General features: G+C 42.1%; 1 protein-coding gene across 1 annotated transcript in view; it reads left to right on the top strand.

Annotated features, from left to right (window-relative positions):
* AK7 (adenylate kinase 7) overlaps positions 1-25680 on the top strand; it is a 133519-nt gene extending 107839 nt beyond the window's left edge. The window contains exons 10-18 of the mRNA XM_058291966.2: positions 1728-1877; positions 4991-5119; positions 5825-5954; positions 12185-12313; positions 12572-12640; positions 17755-17952; positions 20205-20425; positions 24157-24315; positions 24609-25680. Coding sequence (XP_058147949.1) covers positions 1728-1877; positions 4991-5119; positions 5825-5954; positions 12185-12313; positions 12572-12640; positions 17755-17952; positions 20205-20425; positions 24157-24315; positions 24609-24647 — 1224 coding nt within the window. The 3' untranslated portion in view covers positions 24648-25680. The remainder of the gene's footprint in view (positions 1-1727; positions 1878-4990; positions 5120-5824; positions 5955-12184; positions 12314-12571; positions 12641-17754; positions 17953-20204; positions 20426-24156; positions 24316-24608) is intronic.
* The last annotated feature ends 764 nt before the right edge of the window (positions 25681-26444 follow it).

The raw sequence follows: 26444 nt of genomic DNA, 5'->3' as shown, positions 1-26444 counted from the left end.
CTCCAATCTGCTGTTGAAACCCTCTAAGAAAACTTTTTTTAAAAATTTCGGTTATTGTGGTCATCAACTCCAGTATTTCTATTCAGTTCTTTATAAAAATTTATCTTTATTGAAATTCTCATATTGTTCATTCATTGTTTTCTTGCTATCCTTTAGTTGTTTCTCCATGTTTTCCTTTATCTTCTTGTGTATATTGTAGTTTTTTTTTTAAGTCTTTGTCTGGTATGTACAAAGTTTTGTCTTCTTCACTGATGGTGTCTGAATTTTTATCTTCTTCCATTCAATGGCCCATCATTTCCTGTTTCTTTGTTTGTCTTGTAATCTTTTGTTGCACATTGTCCATTTTAATATTTTAATATGTAAACTTTGGGATTTAGTCCCCAAGTTGTTTCTTAAGCTTATATCCAGCTAGTGATATGACAGATTTCCTTGCGTTTCATGAGCTAACAAAACCAAACCATCCAATGCAATAAACACTTCAGTCTTTGCAAATTGGCCGTCTTTGTTGTTGCTCTCCTTCAGAGATTAGCACTTCTCTCAAGATCAGTCCAAGGCAAAATGAGATGCAAGCTCCTCTCCTGAATGCCTGTCTTATCCTGGCCTTGTGTTTTCTCTTGACCTGAGGAATTCCCCCCATTCACAGGGATCTTAACGTTCCTTCCATTCCCTGTGAAATAGACACTCCCCCCCTCCCTGGTTCTCTATTGTATGTGTTAAATTCAGTAATACTTTGTCCCTGGCTGCTTTAACTTAAATGTTTCTTACCAAGCTTTAGTTATCTGCAAGCTGGTTCTGCCTCCAGGGCAAGTTTTGGGAGGGCAAGCCAGAGATGAGCACCCTGGTACAGTTTTTTAGGCTGCCAGTCAGTAGATTGGCACCAACTTACAGATACCCCAGGCAGTGCATAGGGGTTACTTTGCTCCCTCTGGAACAAAGCCAGGGACCCACAGTGGGAGTATAGGCTGGTGACACAGTGTACTGGGGAGGGTTTGGTGGCTGGAGCTAGCAACGGCCCCAAGAGTTTCTCCTACTGTTTTTAAAGCTGTGGTTTTTTTAATTTGGCACACTGAATTTGCAACCTCTTAACTATTTTCAGCAGTTTTGAGGAAGATGGCTCCTGCTAGTTTTTGCTAGTTTTTCAAATATTTGGTGAGGGGATGCAACCTGGAGAGTCATATACCACCACCTTGGTCAACCAGAACTCTCCACTGCAGTGTGCTTTTAAGGCTTATTTTAGGATATAATTCTTTTTAGGAATAAATTACATCTAAACTCTAAACTTGAGAATGTTTCTGAAAGGATTGAAGTGATTGGTTGCCTCTAAGAAGCAGAACTGCCTCAGTGGTGGTCAAGAGTCGAAGGGAGTTTTCTCCTCCATGCTTTTTGTTTCTTTGGATCTTGAACCACAGGGCCACATAAATTAAAAAATAGGTATTATTAAAATCTTAAAAGAGAAATCTTACTCTTCTGCTCCCAGTGTCTTCCTACTTTTTTGACTGCTTTTTTCCCTGAAAGAGCCACAGATTCTGCTTGTAATAAGCAAGCAAATATGGGGAGAGTTTAGAACTATCATAATATCCCAGAACATTTTCTGCAAATACTTCTTTCTGGATTCATTGACTTTGATATTTAATGAGTGTATTCTACTTCTAAAAATAATGATAGTGATATTGGTCTATTATAACTGTCAAAATGAAAAAAAAAAAGAATTTTCCATTATCTTTTAGCAAGAGTGTCTTGACCACTTATTGGTCAACTTGAGAATGGAAGCTCTCTTTGTGAAGGAGAATTTTAACATTCGGTGGGTTGCCCAAGCAGGATTTGTGGAAAATGTCAGCAGTATCCTCAAAGAGTACAAGCAAGCCAGAAGATTAATGGTAACTATAACCATTTCCTGTTTAAACTTCTGATGTAAACAAAATAAATGAATCTTTTAATCTAATTATACCAATGAAAAAAATTTTCTTTTTCAAATGTCCAAATTTCAAGTTCTTTTTCAAAGCAGACAGATTTTCCAGTTCTAACAATCTACATGTATACTAATACTTATCAACTGAATATTAACAATATTTAAAGTTAACATTGTTGTGATTGACACAAATTGAACAGGATGGTAAGCTTAAGACCAATTGACTCTTATTTGTCTATATAAGGAAAATACACCGTGTCCTCCTGGCCTGCCTGCTTTCAGCCCTGGAAATGTATATGGGCGAGAGCAGGTAAGAGGTGGAAGGAGCAGCCTGATGTTACCGTGACCTCTTACTATTGCCAGGGCATTTGCTGGTCATTTTAATCACAACTTCTCAAAGTAGGTATACTTATCTCCATATTACAGATGAGGAAACTAAGGCTAAGAGATGAAGCAGCTGCCTCACGATCATACAGCTAGCAGGGATTTAAATCTGGCCTAACTGGAGAACCCACACACACTCCGCACTCCCCGCCTACCTCTTTCAACTCGAACACTCACAACACTTGTCCAGATCTTTATATTTATCCCAAGGAAGCAATTCTAAAGATGAAAGTGAGTTATACATGGGAAAGTTTTTTGAAAACTCTAAAGTGGCATATGAGCAAAGGGTATTATCATAATTGTAATTATCATTGTACATAGGAAAGAGCCACACAAAGGACAGTGTCACCATTGTACCCTAAGGACCATTCCCTCTTACAAGAATCATCAAGAATAACTAAAAGATGTGGCACTTAGCAAAAGAAACGATGACCCTTTAAGCATCTAAGATGCTCGTGGTGGCTCTATTTGGAGACTCTCCTCAATCACACCCACCCCAACTCAAGAGGTTAGACTAGTGCTGTCCTCTGCAGGTCAACTGTAAAACAATACATGGTTAGAGGAGAGAGATGATAAGACACTTAAAAAAGAATCTGGCTCCTGGTTAGCAAGACAGAGAAAAGCATTATGGAAGGAATAAGCGTATCTTAAAAAATAAAAAGTAGGTCCATCCCTAGGGATGTTGGGCCAAAGCAGCACAGAAGAGGCAGCACTACCAAGGCCAAGGCAGGCAGTGCTCCTGCCAGCCATGTCCAGAGAAGGTGGAGTCCCAAGTCATGGGTTTCCATGATTCCTGCTCCTTTAGCAAGGCAAATCATCCCTGCTGTGGAGACAGATGCATCAAGCCACCTTGATCTGATGACACTAAACAGTCAGTTAATCCATTCTCCTTGTGCTGATCAAAGCTTATCAAGCAATCCTCTGGTTTAGACTTGGCTCCCCACACCTGTCTGCCCAAAAGGGTAAATGAACCAGACTGTGGACTTGGAGTATTTTGGGTTTGGTGGCCGTTGTACTTCTCCTTATAAATGAATAAACTGGCATTCTGGTTTTGTACCTGGATAAGGTATCCCAGAGACAAATCTGTTCTTAGTGTATGGACAATATGAGGTATGTGAACCTGCCCAGTTGACAATTGAACCTCAGGCTGTGGTGGATTCACCAAGCTCCTGATGCCCACCCAGAAGGCCAGCCTGACCTACAGAGACTCAACTCCAGAGTTGCTTTCACTGACCCTTGCTTCCACCACTGCCCACCTCGTGGTTGTTACCATCATCCGGAAAGTGTCTGCTGCCAAACCAGAGAGGCACCATTCCTTTTCACTGTTTCAATGTCCCTGCTTATTTCCATCACAGCCTTGGTTTTTTCATCTGTAAAATGGTAATAATAAAATGATAACCAGGGAAACGGACTTGGCCCAGTGGTTAGGGCGTCCGTCTACCACATGGGAGGTTCACGGTTCAAACCCCGGGCCTCCTTGACCCGTGTGGAGCTGGCCCATGCGCAGTGCTGATGCACGCAAGGAGTGCCCTGCCACGCAGGGGTGTCCCCCGCGTAGGGGAGCCCCACGCGCAAGGAGTGTACCTCATAAGGAGAGCCGCCCAGCGTGAAAAGAAAGAGCAGCCTGCCCAGGAATGGCGCCGCCCACACTTCCCGTGCTGCTGACGACAACAGAAGCGGACAAAGAAACAAGACGCAGCAAAAAGACACAGAGAACAGACAACCGGGGGAGGGGGGGGAATTAAATAAATAAATCTTAAAAAAAAAAAGATAACCAACTTAAAATAGATGGAATTGTGTCATCTTTAAGTATATGAACACTCTGCCGGTGTGAATTCTTTTCATCAGCACTGGTTTTTAATAATTTGTCTTGCAGAATACTAGGTCTCAGTTTCACAACTCTTTTTTCAGTTTGAAAGAAATGACTATTTGTTACTGATATATTGATTTCTATCACAAATAAAAAGTAACTCAATGATTATGCATGCTGCACATGTTTTAACATTCCCACAAGTTTTGTGGCAGAAATTTTTTAAAAATGAGTGTATTTTTTTAAAAAATAGAAAAATTAACCATGTGAGAAAGAATAGTACAATTAAAGACCATGTTCATTGCAGAAACAATATTCATGAAGTAACAAGTTAGGCCCCTTGTATTCTGGGCCAGAAATTCTTCTGCTTTTTTGGTTCTCTTTGTGGGGGTAGCACAATAAGCATGAAACAGCCACGTCTACTGCCTGAGTCCTCTGTTCTTCAGTCCCTTTGAGGTGCTCCTGAGCACATCTTGTTGCCGGCAGTATACCCCGTGCCCAGGCCAGCCCACATAGGAGGATCTCATCAGATCTCTGCTGAGTGATGAACTGAATGGTCACTATCTGCTTAGAGAGCAGACGCTTTTGGATGATGTGGCAGGGACCAAGAGGACAAGCAGTGGAGGAAGTGATTCCACAGTAGAGCCTGGAAGGACAAGTGAGAGGGAGTCAACCGCACCTGGAAACCCTTTTTTTTTTTTTTTTTTTTGAGGTCCTGGGGCTGGAGATTGAGCCTGGGACCTCATATGTAGAAAGCCAGTGCTCAACCACTGAGCCACATCAGCTCCCCTTAGAAAGTTTTTAAAAGGCACATTTCTGAAATTAAAAAAGAACTAGCTCATTATAGATTATTCGGGGCTCGCTATATGTTCCTTTTTCTTTTTCAGCCAATCAAGATTTGTATTCTTGGTCCTCCTGCTGTGGGAAAATCGAGTATTGCCGAAGAATTGTGCAAGCACTACAAGCTGCATCACATTAAAATCAAGGATGTCATTTCTGAAGCCATTGCAAAACTGGTAACACTTGTGACTACTGTCTTTGGAATTTTAACTTCTAAAAAACTGCTTTTCTTAGTCTTGTAATACAGAAGCAACTGATTTTACATGTCAGTCTGCAAAAAAGATTTGCTATTTTCATTGGATTTTGTTGTTGGCCCTGGTTATGAAAACAGAGAATCCCATAGGGCTTTCCTCTGTGCATTGGAAGCATCTTTCCTGGTCGTCCTTGCAATTTAGTCTGTATCCAGCTGTTGCTCAATTATATCTTGTATTCTCGCTTTGACTGGAACATTTTTAGGCTTTTTTATTCTTGATATATATTTCTCAGAGTATGATCAGAATGCTTATTTATTAAATACTTATCCTTTTAGTATAAATGGTACATATTAAGGTATGTTTCCATAAATGATGATTAAAAGCCTTGATCTCTACAAAATTTGATTCCTTCAGGTAAGTTACACTCTTATATCTGGAAAAGTATTGAATCTTAATCAGTTCTGGCATTTACACAGACATGAATTAGTCTCCTAAAGAGACTAAGAAAAGCCTTAAGACTCTTCATCCATCTTTGTAGATACAGACCTCCCGAAACCCCTTGCGTGATGACCGTCGCTGGGGACACTCTATGGGGACCATCTCCCTTTGCCAACACCACTTGGCATGTGATTTGTCAGTAGCAAAGGTGTGGGCATCAGCCAATTTGAATCTCCCTCCGGTCTGTAGGAGGCAATTGTTGCACCTAAGGAATTAGGGGAAGAGGACGAAGAAGGGGAAGAGGAGGAGGAAGAGGAGAACGTGGAAGATGCTCAGGAGCTCCTGGATGGCATCAAGGAAAGCATGGAGCAGAATGCAGGTACGGTCTTGTTAGCAGTGGCTTTTTTTCCTGGTTATAAAAGGACTTCCTGCTTGCTGTTTAAAAGAGAGCAGAGAAAGTGTAATGATAACAAACAAAATCTCATTCATAATCTACCCGCCAAAGAAAACCATTTTAATATTTTGGTGACTATCTGGTCTTTGGATGGGAAAGACTTCCTGAGGTTAAAAAAAAAAAGGTGAAATTTGCATTCATAAATATTTTATAAATATTAAAAACTCATTTATTAAAAAGCAAAGGACGAGCTGGGAAAGAAACATTAGCCACCAATATAACCAAGCGTTAATATGTTTACTGTTTAAAATGCTCAGGAAAATTAATGAGAAAAGCATTAACTCCTTAATAGAAGAATGGACGAATAATTCATGAAGGAAGAAATACAAATAAATGGAAAAATGTTGTTACTCGCTTGGTAACTGAAACCAACTTATTGAACAAACTAATCACAATAAGGTGTCACTTTAAACTCAAACTCTGGATTCAATCTTTCCCTACCATTGGGTGAAATTTCAGGCTGGTCTCATTGAAGCTCTAGATGATAAATGAGTGGCTCCTTTGCTCATTCAAACTTTAAGAAGTTCATTCCAATGAAATAATCACAAACTGGGCTTTGAACTGCGATGTCCTTAAGGGAACTTGATACCCAGCAGGCAAGCACAGTCAGTAGAAGTTATTTTAAAAAATAATACCATGCCATTTTTATATTTAGCCAGATGAGCTCCTTCATCAAACTGGCCATAGTGGTATCATCAAAATCCAGTCCAGGGAAGCGGACTTGGCCCAATGGATAGGGCGTCCGCCTACCACATGGGAGGTCCGCTGTTCAAACTCTGGGCCTCCTTGACCTGTGTGGAGCTGGCCCATGCGCAGTGCTGATGTGCACAAGGAGTGCCGTGCCACGCAGGGGTGTCTCCCGTGTAGGGGAGCCCCACGCACAAGGAGTGCGCCCTGTAAGGAGAGCTTCCAAGCGTGAAAGAAAGTGCAGCCTGCCCAAGAATGGTGCCGCACACTCGGAGAGCTGACACCACAAGATGACGCAACAAAAAGAAACAGATCCCCAGTGCCGCTGATAAGGATAGAAGTGGACACCGAAGAACAGACAAAGGGAATGGACACAGAGAGCAGACAACTGCGGGGGGAAGGGGGGGGCGGGGGAGGGGAGAGAAATAAATAAAAAATAAATCTTAAAAAAAAAAATCCAGTCCAATATATAACCAATACTTTGGACTCCCATCCAATAGAAAGCTTCTCCCCCTCACCATCCTCTCAAGCACATTTGGCTTCCTTCTTCCTTCCTGCTCCCATCTTGCTGGTGGCTATTTCTGACCCTCCAGGGTTGGGCTGTTTCATTCCCCAAGTGGGTTTGAAGGGAGAAGGTCAGAGACCTATGTCACCTCCTCAGTTGTAAGCTGGCCTGGGTGACAGATGGCACAATTGCTGTCGTCCTTGTGTTATGCTTCTGTGGGCCTTTCATGTCTTCTCCCACTGAGGACCTCCCACCTGCAGCTTCACGGAGGCCAAGCTTCTGTCTGGCCTCTCCACCTCTGGTCTCCTCACTTTCCACTTTCCAGCTGCTCATCTCCACCTTGTTTGAGAGCATGGTTTTCCATTCCCATCCCCATCCCTATCCCATCTCCTCACAAGGCACCAGCAGCATCTACGCTCCATCCAGGGGGAGTCCAGGTGTTGAGGGCTGTTTGTTGGTGGCCAGCTTGAGGAGGGTCCACTCTGGGTCCTGGTCCTTACTACTTGGGTTGCTTCTCCCCCGTCCACACTGCGAGGATGCAGCCTTCTCCATGGCTTTCTCTGAAGTCCAGGGCACCAGCCCCCCATCTTCTCCATCCTCAAGCCCGTCTGATCTAGTCTCTGGGGGTGGAGAGGCTAGTTCTCTAAGCAAACACCTGAGTTTCCACTTAATCCAGCTGGTGGGCTGAGCTTTGATGTGTGCTGGCCCAAGTAGAAATGGAATCTGTGATCCCAGAAGGAAAGGGCGAAACACAGATAACACAGATGAATACTACGAGAAATAATTCTGCCTCTGCCTGGCCCAGGAGGCATTTGGGAACTGCCGTTCTTGTTCTAGACTCTTTTGACAGAGTTATAGTGCCAAGATAAGACATTTCCTTATGAGGACACCTGTGGAAGGAAGTCTGGAAAGGCCACGTGGAAGGCTGGGGGACTGGGTTTCCTAGGAATCCACAGATGTCCGGGGAGTTGTGTACACAAACCCCAGTCTGAGCTCTAAGACCAGAATTAGCACTGGGAGCAATGAACTGGGCTGTCCCCAGAGGAGAGGCCAGTACTTCCAGAAGGCCAGCGGCCGGAATTAGGCACTCAACCCTGTTTACGGCTATAGAATTCTTGACAGAGACTATGTATTTGATTATTGCAAGAAGCCAAAAATCTTATCCACGGGCTTAGCATGACAGGACAGCGGGAGGGGCTTAGTGTGACAGGACAGCGGGAGGGGCTTAGCATGACAGGGCAGCGGGAGGTACCGCCTGAGCTCTTTAGCGCCCAGGAAGGCGACCAAGTAGAACAAGAACCATAGCGGAGCCTGTGCCGAGCTGAGAACAGTGAGGAATCCTCCAAATTAAGAAGGGCCTGCCCTTGGCAAGAGACTGTTCTTCCCAGGAACAAGAGAGGGCAAACTGGTTTGGCAGTCCCTGTCAAGGGAGATGTGGGAGGGTAAAAGGGAGACTTGGGGCGGGGCGGGGTGGGGGGCAGAGGGGAAGGTGATGAAAGAAAAAGTGCCATGCAGTTTAGGATCGCACAGCTTTATCCTGCGATTGGTGAACCGGGCAGCATCCCCTTTGGAAAGCAGAAGGAAGCTTCACCCACAAAGTGGAAAGGAGAAGCGCATCTGGAGTGAGTGCAGGAGCAAGTGAGGTAGTGTTCTGATTGGCTGACATTAAGTTTCCCTTTAACTTAGGGGGGAACTTACAAAGTGGGGAGCAGGTGGTTGCTTAGGAATGAGGAAGTTAGGTGCTGTATTTAAGCTTGGTTTTCTGGGCAAGTCAGGCATCGACAGGACATAGAAACTGGCTAAGGTTTGGGTTTTATTGACAAGGGGCTTAGCACGGGTACCTCCGTGTTGGGCCTATTAGATTTTATTTACCAAAGGTAAAGTCTTTGGAGCGACAGCTGACCCTTCCCACTCCTCTTCCCCAGTCACCCACTTCCTACAAGAGACATTGGAACAGTTCATGCAGTCCTCTTGAACCTTTTTTGCTATTATATATTTTCTCTTTAACCTTTGGAAGCTATTTTTTTCTTTCTCCTATTTGTCTCCAAATCCTTCCTATTCATATATACCTGAAACTAGAACATGGATCTTTATAAGGTTTGAGCAAAACAACACTTTGGAACCCACAGCCTGAGGAAACAGAGAAATCTCAGAGTATGAGGACACAGGTTAGCTCCCTTTTCCCTCACATGACCCAATTTGTTATTATATGAGCCCAACGATTCCAGCAAGACAGGTTTTACAATCCCACAGCGAGACATCTGCCTGACCTACATCAAATTCCACCTGCATTGGCCCCTGAGAGAGCAGCCAAAATAAGAATTTCTTTGTAAAATTGTAGACGGCATTAATCATAATGCTCACTTCACATATTTCAAAAGCGTTGTGAAATTATTGAATCTACGGGGACGTGTGGAGGAACTCCAGGTAATCCTTGGACTAGTCTTTCAACGTTCCAAGTCTGCAAATTAAAAGTTGGGGTAGAAATTCTGTAAACGTGTCAGTTTCACAGTTTATAAACCATCTATGAATTCTTTTAAATCTTGGTTTGCAGCAATCTATTTGTAAATTGTGTTTTAGTAGTTAATGTTGTTGACATTAGCACTTTAAATATTACTGGTATTTAAAAGATAGGCTTAAAATTAATAATATTTAGATCTTAAAAAATCAATGTGAGCATTTTAAAAGCCATCCAGGAGGGCTGAGCTCATTCATTTTAAAGCAGAAGTCGGGGCGGATGTGGCTCAAGAGGTTTGGCACCTGCTTCCCACATGGGAGGTCCTGGGCTTGGTTCCCTGTGCCTCCTAAAAACAAAAACAAACAAGCAAACAACGGAATGAAACAACTCAGGGGAGCCAATGTGGCTGAGCGCCGGCTTCCCGTTTTGCCGGGTTTGTTCCTCGGCCCTGAGACCTCAAAGAAAACAAAACAAAAAAAGCAGAAGTGGCATCCTCTGCCAAGGAACTCGACACTGGCCATGGTCGTGGGTGTCTTTCCAGAAGGTCACAGTTCTTTAGAGGACGTCACATGGTATTGGCCCTTCGAGTACTGGGTAATGCCTCAAAAGCATTCTCTATCATCAACTGTGGCTAGCTGCTGAATGAAACAGACCCGAAGGGCACGGCTCAGAGCTGGAATAGACCAAGGGATGCCACTCGGGGGCACAGCTAGATTTTTGCGTATACGCCTTCCCCATACAACAAGGGCTTTGAAAAATGAAAATAGACTGCTTAAATAAACCTAGCCTTTGAATATGAGTGAATTCCCTTGACATTATTTTTATTTGACTTTATTTTTTTGCACGGCTGTGAACCTTCCTGGGAAGTAATGTAAAATCACTCCCAGAAATTATGTATTACATTAAATAACACCTTTGATTATTTTTTGTTTTTGCCATAATATTTAAATTTCTGAAAGAAACTGTTCTTTTCTAATGACTCATGTGATAAAGAGAGATAGGAGAAAAGTATTTTAATTAGATCATTTTGTTGTCATTAATGAAGAGATGAAAGAGAGGACAGGATGGCCAAAAACCATTTTCCATTATTGGCCCACTGATAAAGAAAGCAGACGCATACTCAACCCTGGAAATAACTGCCTCCAGAGATCAATTTCTCAAACTTGCCAAACGTATATTACTGCAATGTGTACATTAAACAGGGTCAGGACAAGGCTGTGCCCCAAAACTGACAGCTGTTCAATAAATACAATGGAGTGATAACTGAATATTGTGGTGGAGCTGCGTCATGCTGTAATTTAACCACTGTGCCAGTTTTAGAGCAAACTCCTCCCTCCTCTGTATCCCCGAGCAATTCCAGGAGCCCAGTGTCCTGGGGAGGCACTGTAGGAAATATGCTAACTGGAAATGGTAGGACACTGCTTGGAGAGCCCCTGTTTGTTTCTTCAACTTTAAAGAGAACAAGGGGAGCAGATGTGACTCAAATGATTGGGCTCCCACCTACCACATGGGAGGTCCATGGTTCTGTTCCAGTGCCTCCTAAAGACAGAGAGCTGGCGCATGGGCAGGTGCGACAAGGTGACACAACAAGATGACGCAATAAGAGACACAAGAAGAAAAACATAATGAGAGACCCAGCAAAGCAGGGAGCAGAGGTTCCCAGTGCTTTCTAAAGAGGACAAGCATGACAGAGAGCGGGCACAATGGGCACATCAAGCTGATGTGACAAGATGCTGCAACAAGAGACACAAGAGGAAAAACATAACAAGAGACGCACAACAAAGCAGGGAACGGAGGTGACTTAAGCGATTAGGTGCCTCTCTCCCACATCGGAGGCCCTGGGTTTGGTTCCCAGTTCCTCCTAAGGAAACAAAGAAGGTGAACAGACACAGCAAGTGCAAACAACAAGGGGGTAGGGAGAGATAAATAAGTAAAATAAATGTTTTTTTTTAAAAAAGAGAACAGAGCCTTTGAGGGTCTGAACAAGCAAATATTTATTGAGCATCTATTATTAATAAATTGTGTGCTAGCAACCTACATGAATATTATCTCAATTCTCACAATGGAAGCATTCATTATAATATATTAAGGTTGTAGAGGTATAATATCAAAACAGAATTGAGAAAACCTTACAATTAAGTGGGAATACTCTGGATTTCTCCATTTACTCTTCATTTACCTTCACCCAAAGGTTATTATCACAGAGGAGTTTTAAAGTACTGATATCAGCGTTTGCTTCTGTTCTTTCTTGTAGTTGAGCTATCGGGTTCCCTACTTTATTTGGCATTAGAATTAACATGATGTGTTCAAAACACAAAACCATGATTGCCAAAAGATGGAAACACAAAACCACACATATATATATATATTTTTTTAACTTTAAGGGCAAAAGTAAGGGATTTTCAATAGTAAATTGAACTTCCCAACAATGTTCAAGATGACTTTAGAACATAGCCTCTATAAAGAATGTGATTCTACAGTAATATATTTTTTCCTTTTTCTTAGGCAGACTAGAAGATCAATATGTAAATAGATTTATGAAAGAAAAGCTAAAATCTATGCCTTGCAGAAATCAAGGTTACATTTTGGATGGATATCCAAAGACCTATGATCAAGCAAAAGACCTGTTCAATCGTAAGTTTGAGTGTTCCTTTTATAGAGAGCATTTATATTCAGATAAGTTGCAAAATTATTCTTCAAAGAAATTGTCATTCAATTAAAATACACCAAAAAAAAAATCAGACTTTTTCTACGAGTCTTTTTCTGAGTCTCCCACATTGATGACTATGACCTATTTTCATTAGTGAATGACTATTTGATATTTTTACTATTATCCATATTAATAATGCTGATAGACATACGATGCTGTATATTTTGTTTTTCTTTTTTCAGAAGAAGAAGATGAGGAGGAAGAAGAAGTCAGAGGCAAAGTGTTTCCCTTTGATAAATTAATCATACCTGGTAAGTTTAAAATATTTCTCTGAGATCACACTTAAGGGAAGGTTATTCAATATCTAGTTTGTGCCAGAACAGTCTTTTTGTGTTTAGTAAAGTAGATTTTTCTGTTTTTCCAGAAAAAAATAAAAAGATACATGCAAACACAAACTTCCAAACCAATGCATGTGTTGGGGGTAAGCATCAGGGATTTTAAAGCTCTTAAATGTATTAATATAAAAAGCCCTTTGTGCACACTCGTTTCTGCAGCTCTCTCATCTATCAAAGCAAACAACTGCAGATACCTTGACGTCTGAGTCAGCTGGCCAGACCACCTAGGACTGGGTCACCACATAGCTTCCCCTCCTCTGGCTCTGTGTTCAGTGCTAGTGATGCCATCTTCTCCAGGACACATTCAGAATCCTGATTTGAGATTGGCCAGGCACTGTTAGCATCATAGCAGCATTCAATTTGTCATGTATTTAGAGTTTCACAATGTACTATTTTTTTCTTTTATCAATTTTATTGATACATATTAATAAAGCATACAATCCATCTAAGGTGTATAATCAATGGTATTGTGTGTAATCATAGTTGTGCATTCATCACTTCAATCATTATTAGAGCATTTTCATCATTCCAATAATAATAATAAAACAAACAAAAAAGCTCCACCCCTTAATAATAACCTCTTTTTTAAAAAAAAGATTTATTTTTATTTATTTCTCTCCCCTCCCACCCCCAGTTGTCTGTTCTCTGTGCCTATTTGCTGTGTCGTCTTCTTTGTCCACTTCTGTTGTTGTCAGAGGCACGGGAATCTGTGTCTCTTTTTGTTGCGTCATCTTGCTGTGTCAGCTCTCCGTGTGTGCGGTTCCATTCCTGGGCAGGCTGCACTTTCTTTCGCGCTGGGTGGCTCTCCTTATGGGGCGCACTTCTTGCGCGTGGGGCTCCCCTACACGGGGGACACCTCTGCGTGGCAGGGCACCCTTATGCGCATCAGCACTGCACATGGGCCAGCTGCACACGGGTCAAGGAGGCCCGGGGCTTGAACCATGGACCTCCCATATGGTAGACGGATGCCCTAACCAATGGGCCAAGTCTGCTTCCCAATAATAACCTCTTAGTCTCTCTCTGCTTCCCCTGTTGTACAGAGCTGCTGTTCTGTTTCTGTCTTTCTAATTTATTTGTATTTATATTTTGTATAGATGGAATCAAATAATATGTAGGACCTTTTGTCTCGTTTCTTTCACATAGTGTATTTCCTTTTATTTTTTACCCATAATGGATGAATATTAATATATCACTATATACTACTGTTCAGGCTTTGCTTTGGTTGTATTTTTGCCTGAATTACCATCTTATAACATTACTGTAATGTTAAAGAAAACAGTCCTATATATGCAATATTACCCATATTCATATTTCATGAGGTTTTGCCTTGCTATACAGTCCCATGTTACATTTTTTTAGCTTTCCTTCTAGTAATGTACATGACCTTAGACTTTCCCTTTCAACCATTGTCATACCCATAAATAATAGCACTGCTAGTTACAAACAACTATGATGTGCTTTCATCATTTCTATTCATTTCCAAATATTTACGAACAACCTCTTTACCAATTCTGCACACAGTAAACCTCAGCTTTCCATTCTCTAACTTCATTCTATTACCTGGTGACCATATTCTAGTTATTAACTCCATGAATTTATACAATATATTTAGTTCATAATAGCACAATCATACAGTATTTCTCCTTTTGTGTCTGGCTTGCTTTGCTCAACATAATGTCCTCCAGTTTCATCCATGCTTCACAACTTCATTTCTTTTTCTTCTTCTTTTTTTTCTTTTTTTTTTTTTTGAGATATGGAGTCCAGGGATTCAAATCAGGACCTCATATGTGGGAAGCCAGTGCTCAACCACTGAGCTACGTCGGCTCCCCTCAGTTGGTCATTTTAGGCTATTTTTGTTTGTTTTGCTTGTCACTGTTTTTTGTTTTTGTTTTGGAGGCACCAGGACCTCCCTTGTGAGAAGCAGGCGCTCAACAGCTTGAGCCACATCTGCTCCCTCATTTCTTCTTACAGCTGCATAATGTTCCATCATTATGTGTACACCACAGTTTTTAATCCATTTGTTGATTGATAGACACCTGGGTTGTTTCCATCTCTTGGCAATCATGAATAAGGCCGCTATGAAGATCGGGGTGCAAATGTCTGTTTGTGTCACTGCCCTCAGTTCTTCTGGGCATATACCTAGTAGTGGTATTGCCAGGTCACATGGCAAATCTGTATTCAACTTTCTTAGGAACTGCAAAACAGTCCTCCACAGTGGCTGTACCATTCATTCTACTTTCCCACCAAAAGTGAATAAGTGTTCCTATCTCTCCACATCCTCTCCCACCCTTGTAGATTTCTGTCTTTTTAATAGTGGCCATTCTAATAGGTGTGAAATGATATCGCTTTGTAGCTTTCCTTTGCATTTTCCTGATGGCTAGCGATCACAATGTACTCTTGAAAATGAAACATAAAACAACTTGTCCCATACAGAGGATATGCCAAGTACCTAACAGGCATTTCTTGTGACCTTGCCATGAACTTTAAAAAGTTATGTTATTATTGTTGCTTTCAGTCCCCTTGCATGAGGGTTAATCATGGGGAATAATTTTGGTCCTATGGTAAATAAAGGAACAGTGGTTTTTAACAGAAGAGCAAGGTTATAACTAGTATGTGCCTGCTCACTGGGTCAAAGTCCCCAGGAAGATGAATTTGTGGCTATAATTATGCCCTCCTCTTGTTCCAGCACAACTTGCACAGAAGCTTCTGGAAGCACTGAGACCATGAGATAGCAATCCTCCCCGGGGATGGGTAATTACCGTCAGCGGCAATCACATGAAATGCCAAGGGACTGGTTGCCTGAAATGTCCCATTCATTTATGTATTCATCTTCAGAAAAAGTTCAGACTATAAAGTAGAGTACTCTAACTAACCAGGTTATTGTCCATCATTTTGGGGCAATGCTCATTCACTGCAAACCCCAAGCTAAATCCTAATGCCCTTGCTGAAGCAGTTGAAAAAGTTCAGCTGATAGAACAGGGATCTCATCTAACCGCGAGCCAGGAATTACACCCATGTTTACGTGAGCCAGAGGTGATAGCCCAGGTCCACTCTGTTGTAAGTGGCAGGGCTTAAATTCCAACTTTTCTCATTCCACTGACTCCAAAAAACTCAGAATTAATGAAACCCGTCCAAAAGAGAAGGTAATGGAAACACAGACTTGCAACGGTGAGTTTCTTAATCACACTTCTAAACATGTCTCAGATGTAATCTATTTGGTAAGTTTGGTCTATTCTAGTAAATGACTATTTCTCCAGAAATTATCTATATTTTCTCTCTGTCTCAAAGAATTTAGAGTTCCCATGCTAGATGCAAATGATGAAACATTTGAATCTATGATGATCCAGTCCTATTTGGTATTGTCTCTCGTTAAGAAATCATGGTATTTTACCCCTGCTGTTAGCCCATATCCAGTTTGAGTCTTTTCAGATCTCCTAGGTAAAAGGAAACAGATTTATAGTTGTGCCTACCTGATGAATATGGAAAAATTAATTGAAACATTTTCACATGACTCCAGATAGCCAAATACAATGACCTCCTTGTTATGTGCAATCTTATCAGGTAAAAATCTGTTACTTGCTATCCATGGTTAGCCAACACAAGGACAGTCGTTGTTCTGAATCATTATCCCAAGATACTGCAATGTTCTAACGTTCTCTCTGAATCATGAAAGAGAAAGGACTTTCAAAAAAAATATCATTCTAGTGGGAAGTATATTTCATCTTATTAAAAATTCTTTGAAAATTGGAAACCAAGTACGTCACTCCCAGTCTGCAATATTTGATTAAATGGAATCTTCTATTTCTCAATCACCTTTGGGAAAAAATATAGTATTATATTCTGAAATGCCTAGATTATTAGCTATTAACTTTTTATCTAGATATCTGATGCCATGGAGCTTAACTAGATTCCATTTCTAGTGAATTTATTGACATAATTTAGTAGTATATCAGTGTTTTGGGGTCCAAACATCTTTCCTCCTTTTCAAAATGTGGGCATTCATGAAAATCAAATGGTTGAAGATGAGCAAAACTAAAACAGGTCAGAACAGTGTTCGCATCAGATGATAATTACGCATTTGTGGGCTCTAATTGTATTGTGCAGCCCTCAACCATTGTTATTCTCTGCTCTGCGGGGTACCCTTATATTTGTCTCCAGCTCAAGAAAATCTATAGGAATGCCAGTAAGTGAAATGCCTTCTGTGGTGAACCCAAGTAATTTTAGAATAAAAATGAAATCATTCCCAAGCTTGGATAGGTTCTTTTTGGTAGCAAATTATTTGTGGTATACCTCACCGCTGAGCTGAGCACTCTGAGTCCCTTCTTGAGAATGCCTGGAAAATACTCTGATTGGAAAGTTTAGATCATGAATTGGCACTTTCATCATTCATTCTCTCCATAAACATCCACTGAATTTGTGCCAGAAGCTGGAGAAACAGCTGCTTTCATAGTTTGAAAGAAAATTGCCAATGAGGTAAAAATGATCCCCATCATCACTGTGCGTCACCGACCATGTGGTATGGAGGCAGATGCTTCCTAGCCAGTGGCACTGAGTGAGGACAGAGCCGGATCTACGACAAAATGTAAAACCCAAGGTGGGGGGCCAGTCCCGGTTTTCATTAATTTGGCAAACCAGCCATCATTTCACTGCACAATACCACTCTGAGAACCTGTGATACTGTGCTGGAGAGGCAAGCTGAGGATTGGCCGGGAACCTGATGATGTCATAGGGTTATTAGAGGTTTGCCATTTATATTTTATGCTGCTTTTATAAAAAGGAAGGAAGGGAGAAAGGATGGAAGGGAAGGAGGGACCAGGGAGGGAGGGAGGGAAAGAAAAGGAGGAGAATAGATCACACGGGCTGGACAGACTTCACGGGCTGTAGTGACGCCCCACGGGGCGCAGCAAGGCCAGTTCCGCAGGCCATTCCGGGCAGGGGCAGGTGCCGGCCGGGAGCCAGCCCTTGGGGTTAGCAGCCCCTTCCCCCGCACCCTGCCAGGGACCTGGCTGCCAGTGTCCTCTTCTCTGCAGAGTTCGTCTGTTCGCTGGACGCCTCGGACGAGTTCTTGAAGGAGCGGGTGATGAATCTCCCCGAGAGCCTCGTGGCGGGGACCCACTACTGCCAGGACCGCTTCCTGCGCGCCCTGAGCAACTTCCGGGACATCAACACCGAAGACGAGACGGTCCTCAACTATTTCGATGAGCTAGAAATCCACCCGATACATATTGGTATGAAACTCACTCAAGAGTAATTTGCAAGTTAAGAGCCACTGCTGAGCGCCATTCCCCCTTCCCTCTGGCAAACCCCAGTGCTTGTCTTAGGGACTGTAGGGCCCGGGGGCGGGGGCGGACTGGGGAGTGTGACCCTGTCCCGGGGCCCAGGAAGCTGCAGAAGAAATGGGCTCTCTTCCTGGAGTCGTTTTACTTGAGGATTGGGGATGGGGGATTATTTCTATAGGAAAACATGGATATATTATGAAGTCGAAGTGCCAACTTGGCATTTTAAAAAATGAAAATAGGGCACTTCAATTTGCTCTGGCTGCAGGCTGCTTTGGGCTATCCCTCCCACCTCCTCTACCTCCCCAGGTAAGCAGCAAGAAGAGCTGGTGGGGGCTCTTCTCCCAGCCTCTTCTGGCTTTCAGACCCGACCAGCTCAGCTCTGGAACTCCCCAGAAAAGCAAATCGCTCATCAGATTCCTCCTGGCTTCCTGTAAACACTTAGCTCAGACTGTAATGCAAAGGAAGCACTCAATAAATAAGATCTCTCATCGTCCTCTCTTCTCAGCTTCCATAGCTCTTTCTCCCCCTTTTGGCTAGTTGAACCTCTGAACTTCCTCCCTAGCCCGCTGGATCTTGAGGCTGCTTCTTCCTCTGGGTTTGGTAAGAAACAACCAGCCTCTGCCCTGTGGGAGTCCATGGGTCAGGCCAATCCCTTGAGCCACCCAAGGAATCTCTGCATGAGAAGTCTTTGGAGGCCTAGAGCTTAGGTGGTAATGTTGGCAGGAGGCAGGAGAGCTGATTCCACTTCTGGCCTGCCATTTACCAGCTGTGTAACCTGGCCTCCATTTTCTCATCTGTGAAATGGGAGAATAATCCCTGGCTTGTAGAGTTGTTACAAATGGCAGCAAAAACACATTTAAAGGGCCTGGAACATTGAAAGAGTTCAACAAGTGGTCATTAATTTTATTACTACCAATGTGAAGGCATAAAATGATGAAAATGAAGAACTATGAAATAGCACCACTCATAAATCTGCAGATTCTTCGCCTCTCTTTTGCACCCTACAGTGTGATCGGGTTTGGCCCCTATCTGACATGTCTATGCATATTAGACAAACGTTTTGTATCTAAACGCTAAGGATTCTACACCTACTACTATGGAAATTGGTTTATACTATTTAATTAGAAAACCAGGAAAGAATGGAGAACAAATTCCAGAAAATAATGATTGTTATTTTTTCAGTACAGACCAACAAATTATAGAAAAACTGGGGGTGGGGTAGGAGGGGGGGTGGAAATGTTGAGAAAGACAGGATTGCCTGGGGGAACGAATGAGTAGCCATTACTTTTCCCTATTGCATTCTGCGAGCAGAGCAGTGTGGCTGCAGATGGGTCTGGAATGGGAAGATGCTGAGAACCCATTCTCTCTCTGCATCTCTGGGCTCCCCTGCCCTTGCGTCTCTCTACTCTCCCTCACCTCTGGCCCCTGTGGTGGACTGAGGCCCCCCCCACAGTCCTGGAGTTCACATGTTACACTGGGAGCTAAGCCAAGACTGGACTCCACTCTCTCGAAGTCCTTACTCCACGTTCCTGGAAGGTCAACTCTTAGTCTACATCACAGTGTCCACCCTGGTCTACGGGCAGTTCCTGACCCGAGGGTCAGAGCAGAAGTAGAGCCAGCAGGAATGCTGTTCCCTCACAGCAGGTTCACCAAGAGTTCCAAATGTTAGGGGTATTATCACGGTAATTATTCTATCAGAGGAAGCAAAGAGAAAGACATTTAAATATCAGAGGTCAGGCCTTGGGAAAGTGGCATAAGTAACTGTTCTTTTTTTCTTTTTTTTTCCTGGGGACTTGCTTCCCCCCACCAACCAATTGCAAAGGCCCTGCTCCACCCCTTTTCCAATGTTATCCCCTGGCTGTGCCTCTAGTCTAAGTCAAGGTCACACCGTACAAATCTGGAGGAGAAGGGCACAGAGGGATTATGGATGGGGCTGGGGGAAGCAGCTCCCCAGGGGAAGGCATCAGTACCAAAATGTGGCCACTGCACCGGGTTCTGTTCAGACACCTACTAAGCATACACAAGAGAGTGATGTAGACTTTACTACTTTAGTGACCAACTGGCTAACTGAAATAGGTTTTTTTTTAATGACTTGAAAAGAATCCCAGAATCAAGTTTATAGAATAAATGTAAGGAATTTTCCCCACTGCGGGCAGGCCCAGAATGTAAACGTGTGGCGTTGTCTCTTCTGGTGTTTCAAGATGTAGGAAAACTGGAAGATACTCAGAACAGACTTGCCATCAAACAGCTCATCAAGGAGATTGGGGACCCTCGAAATTATGGTCTGACGGATGAAGAACAGGCAGAAGAGGAGCGGAAGGCTGCCGAGGAGTGCCTGGCCAGACAGGCTGCAGAGGAAGCGGAACGGGAGCACAAGGAGGCCCTGGAGACAGCCGAGAAGATTGCCCGCTGGGAGGAGTGGGTGAGTGTGTGTGTGTCGGCGTCTGTGACGGTGTGTGAGAGCGTGTGAGTGCACGTGCATGTGAGTGCAAGACTGAGGATCTGTAATGCCTATGTGGGGGTGTGTCTATGAGTATATCTGGGTGATTGTGTGTCTATAAATGTGTCCTTGTGTGAGTCTGTGTGTGTGTATGTGAATGCGTGTGAGGTGGAGGGAGGTGGACAACAACGCCAATTAGACCAGTTCTACTTCCCAGCCTGCTGTAGAGAAAAGTCACAAAAATACCCAAAACAAATACTTGGGTTTAGGGGGTATTATGGACCATTGTTTAAAAAGATGCCAAAGATTTTTCCTCCGTATTAATGATAAAGACAACAATACCTAGCAATTGTCGGTAGTCTCAATAACACACGTCCCTGTAATTGTGAAACATTTTACTGCATGTTGACCTTGTGAAGGACATTGGGCATCAAGTTTGCAGATTACAGCACTTTATTTGGGATAAAACCAAAGTTTTGCTGTAGCAAAGAAAGCCAGAATGGAAGTGGCTTTGGGATTCTAGGGATGACAAAAAGGATTTTTATAGGTATAGAAAGGAACTTAGTTTGACTCCTATTGATTGGACCAGGGCTTGTCCATCTTATGGGGGCAGGTTTAGAGCAGGTGGGCTTTATTTTGTATAGGTCAAAGGTAAGGTACTAGGGGGTTGATGGGCTATCTGGGTCAGCTACCTTGGTGGGGATTTCAAATTTCAAAAAGTAATGAGGAAACTACAGAGGGCATTTTTAGGGGATGGGGTGGAGGTGAGGGTGGGGTTCTCTGAGGAAGCCCAGGGCTTTCTCTCTACAAATTTTTTTAAAGATTTATTTTTTATTTATTTCTTACCCCTCCTACTCCTCCCCCCCCCCCCCCCAGTTGTCTGCTCTCTGTGTCCATTCGCTGTGTATTCTTCTGTGACTGCTTCAATCATTGTCAGCGGCACCAGGAATCTGTGTTTCTTTTTGTTGCGTCGTCTTGTTGTGTCAGCTCTCCGTGTGTGCGGCACCATTCCTAGGCAGGCTGCACTTTCTTTCGCACTGGATGGCTCTCCTTACGGGGCGCACTCCTTGCGCGTGGGGCTCCCCTACGGAGGGACACCCCTGCGTGGCAGGGCACTCCTTGCGCGCATCAGCACTGCGCATGGACCAGCTCCACACGGGTCAAGGAGGCCCGGGGTTTGAACCACCGACCTCCTATCCATTGGGCTAAATCCGTTTCCCTCTCTATACAATTTTATCACTAGGTAGTTATTTTTATTTTCCTCCATTTACCCAACTAGCCTGGCTGGTCAACCTTATCCTACCATACTCATTCCCCAAATGATCAAGTCTTACCTATTTTGTTTCCTAAAGTAGCTCTCAAATCTGTACATCCTCAGCTCTCCCCTTCTCCCAATCAGGGTCATCTTTGTTTCTCACCAGAATTATTGGTGGATTCTCACTGGCCTCCCCAACTCCACCGCTGCCCATTTCCAGTCTGATGCCATGCTGCTGTCAGGCAATCCTTCTAGAGTAGGGCTTCTTCACCTTTTGTGTTCCATGGACCCCTTCGCCAGTCAGGTGAAAACCACAGACCCCACTCAGAATATAGCGGCAGATAGTTTTATGACACTCAACATCAGAGGTCAGAGAAATTAAAGATAATAAGTTGGGCTTTTCAGTTCAAGTTCACGGACCCCCTGAAATCTTTCCACAGACCCCTTGGGGGTCTGTGGACCCCTGGTTAAGAACCCCTGTTCTAGAGTGCAGAGCTGCCCATGCCATTCCCTATTTAAAACTCTTTACAGGCTGCCCATCACCCAGACAAAAGTCCAGACTCCTGACTGTGGCCAAGAGGTCCTTTGTGACCTGGCCACTTCTAGTTTTCACCAATTTCCACCAATGCTGCAAGGATCTTCCTTCCCACCATCTGCACAACTGACATCCTCACTTGCTCTAGTCTATGAAAAAGCATATTTCCAGTGAGGACTTTCCTGGCCATTGTGTGTATAATTTCATTCCCTGTCTCTCTGCACAGCATGCCATCATTCCCTTTTTCACTTGTAAGTATTCCTCTCTGCACTTATTCTGACATTCTGTGTATTTTATGTATTTACCTTGTCTGTAATTTTTCTCTGCACAGAACTGAAGTTACATGAGGACAGGAATCTTTGTTTGCATTGCTCATTATTGTATTTCCAGTGCCTAGAACAGTGCCTGGCACAGCAGAGGCACTCAGCCAATATTTGTGGAAGGAAGGAAGGGAGGGAGGGACACAGACTAGCCCTTATGCTCGTTTCTTTGAATGCTTAGTCATCTCCTCAGCATAAATTCCTAGAGTTTGCTGGGAAGACCATATACATGGTTTACATTTTAAGATATATTTCTAAACTACCCTCCAGCAAGATAAATCAGTTAACGTACTATTTAACAGTATCTGTTTCTCTACACCTTCACCAACCCTATTTTCTCAATTTTGTTCACATCTGCCAATCTGATAAGCAAAACCCAACCTAATTGTGTTAGTGTTCATTTCTGTGATCACTAATTGAACAACGTTTCCCAGCTAGGCATTTATATTTCCTGAAAATTTGTATGTCTTTAATTATTTTACGAGGAGATCTCCTGATAAGGTAGTGCAATAGAAATAATAAATAGCCCAATCAGTTTCCTGAATTGTACTATTTGAAGTCAAATCCTGCTCTATTCTCTTTCTAGGTATCTCTGTGTCTCAGTTTCTCCATCTGTAAAATGGGGACAGTAGCAACTAACTCATACTACCTAGTTAATATAGTTGTTGTGATGATTAAATAGTTAATATATATCAAATAAATATGCAGAACAGAGCCTGGCAAATATTGTGTGCTTACATAATACCTTTACAGTACCCTAGTTTTAAAAATAATGTTGCAAATGGTATTTCTCAGTTAATATCTTTTAACATTATTTATGATGTGTTGTCCTTTGGGCCGCCCAAAAGCTGTACATTTATATACAGTCAAATCCATCAACCTTTTTTCCCATTTTGATTTCTCAGTTTGCCATCTTGCTTGGAAAAGCCCCCTTCCAAACCAAAAAATAATCAGTCAGGACTCTATCCTGCAAGTGACATAAAAGCAAACTTCAAATGGCTTAGACATAAAGTGAAAGTATGGATTCACCTAACAGAAAAGTCCACTTTGGGTGAGGCTTGATAACAGTGGCTCAAATGATGTCCCAAGGACCTGGGATCCCCCTCTCTGCTCTGCCTTCCCTGGGTGGCTTCTTCCTTTGCCTCCACAAGATTATTTCCGTCTTTGAGTAAGGCCCATGACCAGGAGGCTTAAGTTGCACCCAAACCACTAGGCTGAGAAGGGAGAGGTAGTTTCTCAAAGGAAATCTAGAACTATTTCCATGAGAGAGGAGGGTTGTGTGCTGGCAAGGAATAACACATGTCCGCTATACCCATACTCTCCAGTCTTTCTAGCAGCACTTTCATGATTTCCTTTTTTTACTTTGCACCATCTGGGAAGCTGGAAATTATTTTGGCTTAAGAAGTGAGGTAAGTTCCCAGTTAGCATTTTCGAAATGGCTAGACTGCTGATTTGACCTGAAATGTTACCTTCATCTAATGTGGTGAACCTGTTTAATGGTATTTATTTATAATGTACCATGGGGTGAGTTGTGTAAAAACATTCCTCTTTTTGACTTTATATTTATGCCTCCTCATCCCCCCTCCAAATGTTCTATTTATAGAATAAAAGACTAGAGGAAGTGAAAAGAGAAGAAAGAGAATTACTGGAGGCCCAGTCTATTCCCCTGAGAAACTATTTAATGACCTACGTTATGCCAACTCTTATGCAGGGTTTGAATGAATGTTGCAAGGTCAGACCGGAAGACCCCGTTGATTTTCTGGTAAGAGGTTTAGTTTTGGGGGGGTTTTATTTAATATCAATTTGAAAATAAAATATGCAAGAATCTAAACAGAAACCAGTTGAGATAGAGAAACCGTCTGTCTGGTTATTTTGGAAGTAGCTCTAATACATTTATAGTTTACAAGATTTTTATTATTCATTTGAAAGTAAAAGTTTTATATACTTTTATTTTTAAATGTCTATATATTAATAGTAAAAATATAGAACTAATAATAACTTTCTTGTAGTTTATGTAAATTGTTGACTTGTCTTTTTTATTTTCTTCAATTGCAGGCAGAATATCTCTTCAAGAACAACCCTGAAATGCAGTGAAACTTTAAATATCTCATATCATATAACTTTACAGAGCTAGAGATAAATTTAACATTGTAATCTGAAATTTTACTTTAAAAATCAATCTTTTTCAAGTTTTTGGAAAAAAAATTCTCTGCAAATATTCTGTTAATTAGAATCATTATAAAAAGCACAATGACAATGTTGACTAGTTCATTACAAGTATATTTGAAACAGAAATTGATAAGGTAATTTTTCATAGCTCATGGGACAAATACTAATATTTCATTCTTATATCAGTGCTGAGTATTCTGCAAACTAATGTTTACAGTAACTTATTGCACAAAGAAAACCAGACTATATATTATTCTAACATGTAGGCAAATGATGTTATATGATTTGTTATGTAACCAACACTGATGATGGTAAAAATGGAAATTAATTATGGCAATTTATGTATTGTTGAGTCATAGTAAGTCAGATATGACTGGTTTCTGCAAGGTTGCTTTTTTTTAAGTTCAGGGCCAGGATCCCAACCAGTAAGTCAAAAAGACTTGTAAACCATTTGGTAAAAAAATTCATGGAATGGAATGAATAATTTTATATTTGTGATCATTAGAAAGCTGCTGTATATTTTCAACAAACTAACTTTATAATATAGGTCATCAATCCCTATGGTCTTTCCCAGCTCTAAAATTCCATAATTCCTAACATTACACTGAATGAGAAATTAGTTTAGGTTTATTTTAATAACAAATAGATTTCATCCTTTTAAATAATATAATCTGATATATAATAATAGCATTCTTTTCATTTATTGTGATAAAACACACATAACATAAAACTGACCATCGTAACAATTTAAAGTGTACAGTTCGGTGGCATCAAGTACATTCGGAATGTTGTACAACTACCATCATTATCTAGCTTCAGATCTACTTTCATCAGCCCCAGTAGAAAGTCCCAACCCATTAGCCAGGTCCCTTCCATTCCTCCACTGGCAACAAACTAAGCTACTTTCTGTCTCTGGATTTGCCTTTTCTGGCCATTTCCTATAAATGGAATCATGCAATATATGGTCTTTTGTGTCTGGTTTCTTTCATTAGCATTGTTTTCAAGGTTCATTGAAGTGGTAGCATGTATCAATACTTCATTCCCTTTTATTGCTGAATACTATTCCTTGCATGAACAGATCATATTTTGTGTATCTATCTCCCTGGCTTGCTCTCACTTCATCCACGGCTCAACTCAAATATCACCTTCACAGAGAGCCGCCCCCCCCCATTGCTCAGTGAGATCCTACACTATTCTCTTTCTCTACTTGTATCTGACATCATTTTATATGTCCATGTGTTTATTGTCTGTCTCCCCCGCTAAAATGTAAGTTCCATGAAGGCAGGGGCTTTGTTCTGTTTTGCTGTATCTTTAGAGTCTGAAACAGTACCTGATGCCTTGTAGGGGAGTAGTATTTAATGAATGGAAGTTTTTTAGCAGAAGTTACATTACACATCTATGCTTTTAAAACTATTCCCATATACCTCATCCCCTCCCCCGCCCCCACTTTCACCCATTAACAACATCTTTCATTGGTGTGGTATACTTGTTGAAATTGATGACTACGGGGGAGCAGATGTTGCTATAGCAATTAAGTACCCACTGCCCACATGGGAGGTCCTGGGTTTGGTCCTCTTTGCCTCCTAAAAACAAAAACACAAACAAGAAGCAAACTAACTAAACAAACAAATAAACAACTCGGGAGCCGAGATGGCTCAGTGTTTGAGCATCGGCTTCCCATATATGAGGTCCAAGTTTCAATCCTAGCCCCAGTGCCAAAAA

The sequence above is a fragment of the Dasypus novemcinctus genome, chromosome 3 (genome assembly GCF_030445035.2).
Source record: "Dasypus novemcinctus isolate mDasNov1 chromosome 3, mDasNov1.1.hap2, whole genome shotgun sequence".
NCBI classification, from domain to species: domain Eukaryota; kingdom Metazoa; phylum Chordata; class Mammalia; order Cingulata; family Dasypodidae; genus Dasypus; species Dasypus novemcinctus.
Note: the sequence above shows the minus strand (reverse complement) of the source record. Positions and strands in the feature narration are given on the sequence as shown.